Source organism: Eptatretus burgeri, chromosome 7, assembly GCF_056783735.1.
Source record: "Eptatretus burgeri isolate ZD-2024b chromosome 7, Ebu_testis_v1, whole genome shotgun sequence".
Lineage (NCBI taxonomy): Eukaryota > Metazoa > Chordata > Myxini > Myxiniformes > Myxinidae > Eptatretus > Eptatretus burgeri.
The window spans coordinates 4,146,771-4,158,974 of record NC_140967.1 but is presented as its reverse complement, the minus strand read 5'-3'; the positions used below and the strand labels follow the sequence as shown (position 1 = coordinate 4,158,974).

At 44.0% G+C, this 12,204-nt stretch overlaps 1 protein-coding gene across 3 annotated transcripts in view; it reads left to right on the top strand.

The window, feature by feature from the left end:
- The window catches only part of LOC147022576 (uncharacterized), a 157,321-nt gene that overhangs the window by 126,699 nt on the left and 18,418 nt on the right, over positions 1–12,204 (top strand). Inside the window, exon 6 of one of the 3 annotated variants that reach the window (XM_085887295.1) lies at positions 10,607–10,682. The exons of the other annotated variants lie outside the window; for them this stretch is intronic. Coding sequence (XP_085743421.1) covers positions 10,607–10,642 — 36 coding nt within the window. The 3' untranslated portion in view covers positions 10,643–10,682. The remainder of the gene's footprint in view (positions 1–10,606; positions 10,683–12,204) is intronic. 3 annotated transcript variants of the gene reach the window in all.

The following is a 12,204-nucleotide window of genomic DNA, read 5'->3' as shown; positions in this document are numbered from 1 at the left end:
AGTCGGACGGACAACGGATTTATCGGCCTAGTCGGACGGACGACGGATTTATCGGCCTAGTCGGACGGACGACGGATTTATCGGCCTAGTCGGACGGACGACGGATTTATCGGCCTAGTCGGACGGACGACGGATTTATCGGCCTAGTCGGACGGACGACGGATTTATCGGCCTAGTCGGACGGACGACGGATTTATCGGCCTAGTCGGATGGACGACGGATTTATCGGACTAGTCTAGACTCTATAGTTGACAAGTAACTTGTATTAGCATGCACACAATATATAAGTCAATGCGTAAGAGTCCCGAGGCTATGAGACCGTGTAATAGGACAGATAAATTTGTCTTTCATAGTTGTGCAAACATTTTTTTCCCTTTTCTTTTATTACAGCATTTTGGTGAAATGTTAATGAATAGCAAGCCAATGGAAGCAGTACCTTCACTTTAGAATAAACCCATGTATGTCGAGTGCAGCCACACCTGGCTTGCATGGATGTGGAATCGTACCTATCCCAGCAGGCTTGTTTCAACGAACAATTCAATAAGCTGAAAAATGTGGGTGCAGGTTTTTCACATTGTTTGACTTTAAAATTATCTCCTTGCGCCTTGAAATGATGCAATATTAATGGTTAGTATTTTACTTGTATGTCCCTGTAATTTTTTTTTTAAGGGAAAGGTTAAACAGTCAAATTTTATATTTTGTGTACATGGTATAGCCCTTTATTGTGCATACATGTATTTGATTTGTATACGACTACGACAAGGTAGTAAAGGGATAAATAATTGCCTCGTGATTGTTGTGCATACACAGCTCAGAAGCAGAATTTCTTGTCTCTGTGTGGGAGGAATGAGGGGTTGGGATGAATAGAGGGATGAATGGAGCCCATGCTCAAAGTCACTGTCTTTGAAGTGGGCGCTGCAAATGACGCTCTTGTCGCTGGGGCCTTTCCAGTTTCCCCTTGTCAACTTCACTTTAGATGTCCATATTCTCCAACGATTATCATCTTTCGGGAATACAAGAAGACTTACACCGTCTTTGCTTGTATTGCTGCATCCTGCTACGATACATCTTGCAGGCATTTTCGAAAGTACGGCTAAAACTATTAAAAACTTTCGCGAAACAATCACAGAGATTGCACTAACATGTGCAAAATGCATTTGCACGTACTTTATAAGGTACACGACATCTCGACTCTCAAGTCAATCCACTCTGTGCGAGTTACTGTATGTGACGTCACTCTGCGATTCACTGGTCAATTTTTTTAATGGGCGGGGCATAGCAAGTTGTGAATATCTCCAGAAATGATCGAAATATTGCTCTAATTATCCCATTTTTGATTCAAAAAAAACATGGGTGATTTCTTCATTAGGAAGGTCAAGTTAATATATAAATAACAAGAAAGTTTTGCATGTCAGTGGACCTTTAAGAGGCTGCACGAATGGTGTTTTTCACGGCACGGGAAACACGGCCAGCACGACGCCCACGCTGCACGAAACGCGTATGGAGGCCAATATCCGACACATATTGGTGTTTGCCCCGCGTACACGCTTGCGGAGTCGTGTGAACGCGAGCGCGGGCCACGTGCGTAATGGCGGAACCGCACGCACTGTATGGAATGTGCTCAAAAGCAGGCGCGTATGCCGCTTGTGAAACGTGCATGGATTTCTCCATGGCGATGTATCTTCGGTCCTCGCTGGCAGCAGCGGATTCTTCACAGATGGTGAACGTCTTCTCTTCTCTATGGCCAGCGAAGCTGCGATCGAGCCGAGGAATGTACAGTGCGGGCCACGTTGGCGTGTGCGAAGCAAGCGTGTGTTGATTGACGCTGGTCGAACGCCCAAGCGGGCATGCGGGACCCTCGACCGGTCGCCCGGGCACGGCCTGGGGGTTTTTGCAGGATGATTCGCGTGCCAATTTTAGTGTGGGCGATTCGTGTCATGTCATGGGGTCGGAGAGAAATATGTTCGCTGCCTGGGATGGCCTTGCCGGAAACGAAGTGAGGCGGTTTCTGGCCCAAGCTGGCGTGCCATGTGAGGGGCTGGGGCCAATCAGAGCGCCCGATTCAGGTGATGACATTATGATTCTTGGTGGCCCCTCCCCCAAAGTTGCAAATCCTGTAAAGGTCGGAGAAGTCCCTCTGTCTCTCTCTTGCTTTTTGAGTTTCTCCACCTCTCTCTCGCCTCGCCTCGTCGACACCGCCACGACCCACCTCCTGCTGCCTTCTCGTCTCCTCCCACACGACGTCGACCCCACCCGCCTACCTGGTCCCGCCGACTACTTCGTCCTCGCACTCTGGACTCCGCCCCTTCTCGACTCAAGCTCCTCCTTTACGGTGCTCAATTCCTGGTTCTAAACTCCCTCTTCATCAGGTTTTCTGTGTGTGTGCATATGTGTGTGTGTCCTGGCACCTGTCTGCCGAAGTAAGACCGCAAAAGATCGTTATTGTTATTATTGTTATTATTTTTGCGTTAAGTCTGTTCTGTGTCCCCTTTTGTAAATAGATTGTAAATAAATCATTATTAGGAATGTTCCTTGCTCGTTTTTGTCTTATTTCCATTGATCCAGCATGGTCCGAATCCGAGCTTAGCCGGGACTTTATTCCCAACAATCCGTTCCTTTTAGCCGGTACATCCTTGGCAGTGTCGCTCGGCTGCATCCGATCCGGTAAAGTGATCCGGTCCGGTAGTGTGATCCGGTTCGGACATGGCGTAGCGAGGGCGTGTTCCCCTGTAATTAAACCACGTGATTAATTAGGTAACCCGATTAACCCACAGATGGGAGGACCCGAGGTCACGCGGTTGAGTTATTGGTGTCCACGGTCGGTTAAGCGACCCGTCGCGTCACGGAATTATCCGTGTGCGATGGCCTACAATTCCGGGGAGTCTGGTGGGAACCGACATAGCTTCCCCCACCTAGTGGTCTTCTCGCCCGGCCACCCCGGCCCGCAACAATATATATATATATATATATATATATATATATATATATATATATATATATATATATATATATATATATATATATATATATATATATATATATTTTGCAATAATGCAATGGCATACAAAATAAATACATTACTCCAAAAGTGAAGGACAACAGGGTAGCAGTCTGTCTGGGTGGAGACAGAATGGACTTGCATGAGATATATTGTTGAGGGGTTTGTGGGTTCCCCATTTAAACGCCCTCAAAATACTTTACTGGATGATGTTATTTGGCTTCCAGATCAGTGCAAAATAGAGGTGAAACAAGTCAGAAAAAACTTGTTTTTTCCAATGAAAAAACATGTGGGGATGAAATCTCCAAACAACACACCAAACAAGGTCGGAAATAAATAACAAGATAGGAATGACGCCACAATTTATGGACCACACTCTTGAACAGAACATTGGAACTGCCGAAGCAGTTTTTTCCTTGGCTATTCTGGACAGGTCACCACTCCAACCATTTCTTGGAGCACAGCTGTGCCACTGATGCTGTGCCCCTTTTACCAGTGCACTGTTACTCATTTAGCTGACCTCAGGAGGATGGCAGGCTGAGTCAACCCCACCTGGTGTTAATTCAACAGCCAACAGGGCTCAAACTCAGGATCCTAAGATCTTAAGCCAGCCACCATGACCACTAAGCCAACACCAGGCTTCATGACACCACAATACAACTCGATAATCTGTCAAAGGAATGTGGTGGTGTTTTGTGGTATCCTTCCTTCCTACCTTGTGTGGTTGTTTTTGGGGGATTTCATACCGATGTTAAAAAAAAAAAATTTAATGATTTTTTTTTCTCAAAGTTATCTTATTTGCTGTTGGTTGTAATTGTGACATCACATGTGGCCTTTCATGACATGTTTATTTTCACTTTTTTTCTGCAACAAGTGATTGGCCAAAAGAAACCTTTGTTTGATTATGATATATTTGTGTATAACAATTTTCACTCTTTATCATAGCTCACCATGAGTGCAGCATGTGCCACAAACAGTTTAAAAAATGTATTTTAAGAAATTCAATTTTCGGTTCTGACCATTTTGTGGAACATCTCGTTTTATGTAGCAGAGGTTCTTGCGGCAAACCAAATGGACTTTTTGAGATCTGAGCTTTGAAGTAGATATCTCAACCTCCAGTTTGCTTTTGCCGACACTCCGAAAAAGTGCGTGCACAGTAAGCATGACATCATGCTCCCATGTGATGTTTGTTACATCGGTTGCCAGCATGCTAAGTTGGTTCCAACAACAACGGGGTTGTGAAGGAAGGAAATTGCATTCTCATCAGAAGGGCCCACTGTCAGACAATATAATGTCCCTCTTGGTTGCAGGCATTTCTGAAAAACTATACTTTTGATGTGGAGACCGACAAAACGTATGTCGTGGCCTCCGACCACGCAAACAAACAAGAAAACCTGAAAATTAATAACCAGTTAAGATTCCTGAGACAAAACCACATTGACAATGGTTCTATAGACATGGAACTTGTGTTGTTTTCTTTCTTTCTCTCTCTCTGTACCTCTCTCTCTCTCTCTCTCTCTCTCTCTCTCTCTCTCTCTCTCTCTCTCTCTCTCTCTCTCTCTCTCTCTCTCTCTCTCTCTCTCTCTCTCTCTCTCTCTCTCTCTCTCTTACTAGACAAAATGGTTCCAAAGCCCACTGTTAAAAGGCTCTGCACCCTTTAGTGAGCACGTGAGTGGCAGCAGGCAGTAATCGAAATGACCTTGCCGGTAATTGAAACCCTCGAGTGTGCTGCATTTTTCCACCACATCTCGTGGCTCTCGCCTCTGGAGGTCCAAGGAGTGCCAGAAGAGAGGGATTAAGCTGATGCAGGCCTTCACTTGAGACTTGCCTTAAATGTGTCACACAAGGTTAATTTTCTTTTGAAATTTTCAGATCATGTTTTAAGTTGACAGTGAGAAGCACTTGGCTATCTATGTACCATTATGAGAGCAATACACAGCCATGTCGTGAGAATTGAAGATGTATGGATAAAAACCACTTTTTTTTGCTCAAGAGTGAGTAACTCAACAATATTTGTCTTGGATGTCTAATGAATGCTTGATGTTAATGTTTTCATTATCCTTTGTTATTCATCCTATTTTGTTGTGACGAGTCAATTAGGATCATTGTTCTTCCATGTATAAGAGGTTTGTACCAGCACTGAATGGTAGAGGATGGGGGTTTTGAAATGAGGAACATTCATTGTACTTCAGTCTTGTAATTCCTCCATACACAGAGAGGAAATCAGAATACAGTTATGATACTGTTGTGGGCCGGGGGTCGGTGGCGAGAATGACCGCTAGGTGGGGAAGTTTACGCCGTCTCCCACCAGACTCCCCGAAATTATAGGCCGTTGCTCGGATAACTCCGCGAGCCGGCGGGTTGATTAATCGATCGTGAAACGCGAATATCTCGACCGCGTGGTGTAGGGTTAATTGTCGAGATCCAATATACCTAAGTAACCACGCAGTGTTGGCTACCGGGGATTCACGGCCTCGGAACGTCTGGCCGAACCGGATCACTCTTCCAGCTATGGTAGAGTATCAACTTCCACCTACCAACTCCGGCTCGGATGCAGTCGAGCGGGCCTGTCCAGGACGTTCTGGCTACGATGTACCGATTACCGGGGATGAAACCCCGTGTAAACTCAGATACGAACCATGCTGGACCAATATAAGGAGGGCCGGAAACAGACGGTTCATTTCTAATAAATTTATTTACAGCAAATTCAAAAGACAGAAGAGGCGAGACTTGAACGAATATGCAGGAATTTACAATGATACAAAAACACTTATACAATCCTACTTAGACGGGCCCACACGCAGACACACACACACACACAAAATGAAAAGAAACCCCAGAGTCTTTATTTGATCCCTCGCAACCGTGAGGATAGACGAGCTGGAGGTCAGAGTTCATGGGTACCTGTCGTCGCAGGAAAGCGTGCTCGGTAATGCGGCACCTCACGTGGCTAATAGTCGTCGGGGCACGGTCCGGGAGTTCGTGCCAGGCTCGTGGCTCGTGACGGAACTTGCGTGGCGAATCGTCGGAGCTCCCAAACTCCTCTCCGTGCACGTACCGACCACGACTCCTTCCTTCCTCGCACCACCCGACAGCACAAAACACGACTCTTGGAAGGCTCCTCTGTGTGTACGTCCCGACCACCACTCCTTTTCAGACTCCTGTCCGTGCATGTGCCGACAAAACCTCTTTTCTGTGCAGCAACCGTGACCCAAACTCTGCCACTCCGCTACCGTGAACAAACTCTCCCAGCACCAACGCCAACCACCACCACCCTCCGAGTCTCCGAGATATATCTCCTCCCACCACGGGGAGGGGCCTTGGTGAGAATCATCTCGCTGTCCGTCCCTCATTGGCCCACCGCTGCACCCTACCGGGTTGGAGCCGTGGCCCTTGCAAGGAGACCCCATATTCTCCACATGGCCACGTGGCCTAGCTCGCGCAGAGCAAGACGGTCTGCCCTGAAAGGCCCACTGTACAAAAACGATCGTTTGTGAGGCCCAAGGACCGGAACCGCGAGGCCCCCCCTCTCGGCAAATCAAGGTACGAGCGGCCAATGGGCGGTGACCAAGCATGATGGGCTGGTTGGGTCGTGCAGATGGGATGATAGATGTAAGATGAGATGTAATAACCTAACTAGCCGTCACAACGCACACATTTAATCCTCCCACTAAACAAAAGGACAGGGTCCTGACTACACACTTACTTCCCGGCATAACTAACTTTGGGACCTGCATGTTGAGTGCGCATGGTTTCCAGATTCGTAGCAATATGAACACAGAAGAGCCTTCTTTTATTTAGATTATTAACTTCTAATTTAATCACTGATATGTCGGATTACAGATCAGACAATTATCCTTCAGGGAAATTGGAAACACTTTAATTTTTTTTGCAGTGGCATTCATTTCAAAAACAAACAACACAAGTCATTTGAGTCCTTGGGTTCTATGGATGGAATCCCAGCTGGTTTCCTGCTCTTGGGGTCCATGAAAGGATCCTGTATCCCCGTCCATTTCTTGCAACATATTAGTGTGGCTCGGATACCACGGTAGGCCACCCGGCAAACAGATAGGCCCCCTTCCGTGGATTCCACCTGGGGCCAAGAAGAAGCCATCCAGAGCCCCCTGACCTTTTACGAACCCCGTAGCAGGCGAGATAACATCCTCGAAGGGGTCAAGGGCCATGGAGGATTCTCGAGATGGGATCCCACCTGCTTCTGTTTCTGTATCCGCAAAAAGTTTACAGCACCAAGGTCAGGCTATACGGATGAGATCCCACCTGCGCCCGTGGCTGTGAGGTCATGGGTCCCTGCTACTGGGTTCCGGGTCCCACTAGGACAAAGCAAACCACTTTGTTCAATTTTTTGTGGGGCTTGGCTGATACGAAAAGCCACTCAGTAAACAGATAGGATGCAATCCTATCTGGCCAAGGGAAAGAACCATTGAGGGGCCTATGACCGCTTGACAGACACTACAACAGGTTGGAAACTCGAATCGGGCTTCGGGACCTTTTTTAGTAACGTTAAAGTTTAATTTTAATCATGTCCTCTTTGATATATATATATATATATATATATATATATATATTTATATATTTTTTTATATATATATATATATATATATATATATATATATATATATATATATATATATATATATATATATATATCAAGTTCAAAGGCAAAATATAGATGTAGACAAACCATAACAAATTTACAAATGACCAAAAAAACTCGAGTTTTTGGAATGCCACGGTCAATTTTTTCATTCTTTTCTTTGTTTTCATGTTGTATTCCAACACATGTTATTAACTAAAGTGTTGGTCAAACAAATTTTAATTAAAAAACAACGACATTGTACTTAAAAAGTACCAAAATGTTGGCGTGATTAAAAGTCATTTCAGACCTTCATTCCCCAGACCGGCAATATTTCATACAGACCTTCATTCCTGAGACCGGAAATATTTCATGCAGAACTTCATTCCTGAGACCGGAAATATTTCATGCAGAACTTCATTCTCGAGACCGACAATATTTCATACAGACCTTCATTCCCCAGACCGACAATATTTCATACAGACCTTCATTCACCAGACCGACAATCTTTCATACAGACCTTCATTCCCCAGCCCGACAATATTTCATACAGACCTTCATTCCCGAGACCGACAATATTTCATACACACCTTCATTCCCCAGACCGGCAATATTTCATACAGACCTTCATTCCTGAGACCGGAAATATTTCATGCAGAACTTCATTCTCGAGACCGACAATATTTCATGCAGACCTTCATTCCCCAGACCGACAATATTTCATACAGACCTTCATTCCCCAGACCGACAATATTTCATACAGACCTTCATTCCCCAGACCGACAATATTTCATACAGACCTTCATTCCCCAGACCGGCAATCTTTCATACAGACCTTCATTCCCGAGACCGACAATACTTCATACAGACCTTCATTCCCGAGACCGACAATATTTCATACACACCTTCATTCCCCAGACCGGCAATATTTCATACAGACCTTCATTCCTGAGACCGGAAATATTTCATACAGACCTTCATTCCTGAGACCGGAAATATTTCATGCAGAACTTCATTCTCGAGACCGACAATATTTCATGCAGACCTTCATTCCTGAGATCGGCAATATTTCATACAGACCTTCATTCCCCAGACCGACAATATTTCATACAGACCTTCATTCCCCAGACCGGCAATATTTCATACAGACCTTCATTCCCCAGACCGACAATATTTCATACAGACCTTCATTCCCCAGACCGGCAATCTTTCATACAGACCTTCATTCCCGAGACCGGCAATATTTCATACAGACCTTCATTCCCGAGACCGGCAATATTTCATACAGACCTTCATTCCCGAGACCGGCAATATTTCATACAGTCCTTCATTCCTGAGACCGGCAATATTTCATACAGACCTGCAATAGAAAATACTAAATACATCACTGACCCCTTCCTTCCTTTATGTCACTATTGTACACTGCTCCTTCCAATTCCATATCCAGGGGATACATGACGTCATCACCGGGCACCAATCGAAGGGAGTACTCAGTTTTCACTGTTTGTTTGTTGTACACCGCTCCTTACCAATTCCATATCCAGGCCATACATGACGTCATCGCCGGGCACCAAAGGAAGGGAGTACTCTGTTTTTACTCCGTTTGTTTGTTGTACACCGCTCCTTACCAATTCCATATCCAGGCCATACATGACGTCATCACCGGGCACCAATCGAAGGGAGTACTCAGTTTTCACTCTGTTTGTTTGTTGTACACCGCTCCTTACCAATTCCATATCCAGGCCATACATGACGTCATTGCCGGGCACCGAACGAAGGGAGTACTCTGTTTTTACTCCGTTTGTTTGTTGTACACCGCTCCTTGTCATGTATGGCCTGGATATGGAATTGATGTCATCGCCGGGCACCAAAGGAAGGGAGTACTCTGTTTTTACTCCGTTTGTTTGTTGTACACCGCTCCTTACCAATTCCATATCCAGGCCATACATGACGTCATCGCCGGGCACCAAAGAAAGGGAGTACTCTGTTTTTACTCCGTTTGTTTGTTGTACACCGCTCCTTACCAATTCCATATCCAGGCCATACATGACGTCATCGCCGGGCACCAAAGAAAGGGAGTACTCTGTTTTTACTCCGTTTGTTTGTTGTACACCGCTCCTTACCAATTCCATATCCAGGCCATACATGACGTCATCGCCGGGCACCAAAGAAAGGGAGTACTCTGTTTTTACTCCGTTTGTTTGTTGTACACCGCTCCTTACCAATTCCATATCCAGGCCATACATGACGTCATCGCCGGGCACCAAAGGAAGGGAGTACTCTGTTTTTACTCCGTTTGTTTGTTGTACACCGCTCCTTACCAATTCCATATCCAGGCCATACATGACGTCATTGCCGGGCACCAAAGGAAGGGAGTACTCTGTTTTTACTCCGTTTGTTTGTTGTACACCGCTCCTTACCAATTCCATATCCAGGCCATACATGACGTCATTGCCGGGCACCAAAGGAAGGGAGTACTCTGTTTTTACTCCGTTTGTTTGTTGTACACCGCTCCTTACCAATTCCATATCCAGGTGATACATGACGTCATTGCCGGGCACCTAAGGAAGGGAGTACTCTGTTTTTACTCCGTTTGTTTGTTGTACACCTCTCCTTACCAATTCCATATCCAGGCCATACATGACGTCATCGCCGGGCACCAAAGAAAGGGAGTACTCTGTTTTTACTCCGTTTTCTTTCTTGTTTGTTTGTCCGGGCGATATCTCGGCCATCCTTTGATCTAGGAATCTGAAATTTGGGGACAAAAGTGAAGATGTGCTTTGGCAGAAACTGTATTTTTTATTTTTTGATTCATAAATTAATTGATTAATTATTTAATTACCAATTTATTAATGACTTCTTTTATTTCTCATCGAGGCAATATCTCAGGCACCTTTTGACCTCGATAGCTGATATTTGGACATGACGGTGACCAAGTGATTTTGCTGTAAAGAGTATTTTTGATTTATTAATTAATTGTTAATCAATTAATTATTTTCTTTCTTCTTGTCCAGGCGATATCTCAGCCATCCTTTGAGCTAGGAAGCTGAAATTTGGGAACAAAAGTGAAGATGTGCTTTGGCAAAAACGGTATTTTTCTTATCTTTTGATTCATCAATTAATTGAGTAATTACTTAATTATTGTCGATTTATTAATTACTTTTTTTCTTTTATTTCTCATCTGGGCAATATCTGAGGCACCTTTTGAGTGAGGCAGCTGACATTTGGACACGACAGTGAACAAGTGATTTGAATATAAATGGTATTTTTAATTTATTTATTAATCATTTAATCGATTAATTTTATTCATTTTTCAATGAATTACGTAATTTTCAAAAAGTTACACATTCGGATGAAACCGCGGTGGTTTAGGTATGCTATTAGTCAATTCATTAAGAAATTATTTTTTTTTGCGATTATTTATTTATTTAATTATGCAATTAATCAAGTCTTGTAGACCGCTCCCTCCCAATTCCGTCTCCATGTGCGGCACGGCGGCATCGTGGGGCGCCCAAGGCACCCGGCGATGTTACACACTGGAGGATTTGTTATTTATGTATTTGACATGGGGGAAGTGTACTTTAAATGTACCTGTACTTGTCTAATAATTATCGATTGCGGCCTGTTATGTTGTTTGTTTGCTATTTCCCTAACTTTTTCAGACCTTTCCTTTTGTGGACTGGATCACGGCCATGAAAGTTACATTTTTCTCTCACCACCGATGTCTATCAGATTGGTTCCTGTCTCCCTGTTTCGTATTTTGGATTGCAGAACCATGTATTTTATTATTGTTTTCAATGTCATTGTTATCATTAATATTAAATTATTAAACACCAACATAAGCAAATCTGCTTCTTCTTCCTCTTCTTATTCCTCTTCTCCTTCTTTTCCTGCTTCTTCTTCTATCAGGGATGTATGTTTCATGAACTAGCTGGTTAGGCCTGACGTTCAAATTAGATAGAGCACAGCAAAACAACACTGGAATGGCTTCAGAACAAGAATGTGAAAGTCCTTGAGTGGCCCAGCCAAAGCCCAGACTTGAATCCCATTGAGAATCTGTGGAAAGACTTGAAGATTGCTCTTCACCGTCGCTCCCCATCCATCTTGACAGAGCTTGAGCAAATCTGCAAGGAAGAATGGGAGAGAATCACCAAATCCAGATGTGCAAAGCTGATAGAGACATACCCAAGAAGACTCGAAGCTGTCATCACTGCCAAAGGTGCTTCTACAAAGTATTGACTCATCGGGTTGAATACTTATTGATGCAAGACATTTCAGCTTTTCATTTTTAATTAATTTGGAAAAAATTCTAAAAACTTGTTTTCCCTTTGTCATTATGGGGTATTTTGTGTAGATCGGTGACAAATTTAAATTTAATCCATTTTAAATCCAAGCTGTAACACAACAACATGTGACAGGTCGAGGGGTGTGAATACTTGTGGAAGACAGTGTATCTGTTGATATTTTGCTTTATTTATTTTCTTTTGTCCTTTTTTTACTCTCATTGGGGCTGTATTCATTGCTTTTTCAGTTTCATGTGCGACATCTTCCGTTTGCACCTGTCTTTTGATTTTTTTTGCTCTGTGGGTTAGGGATATCTTCTCTGGCTTGC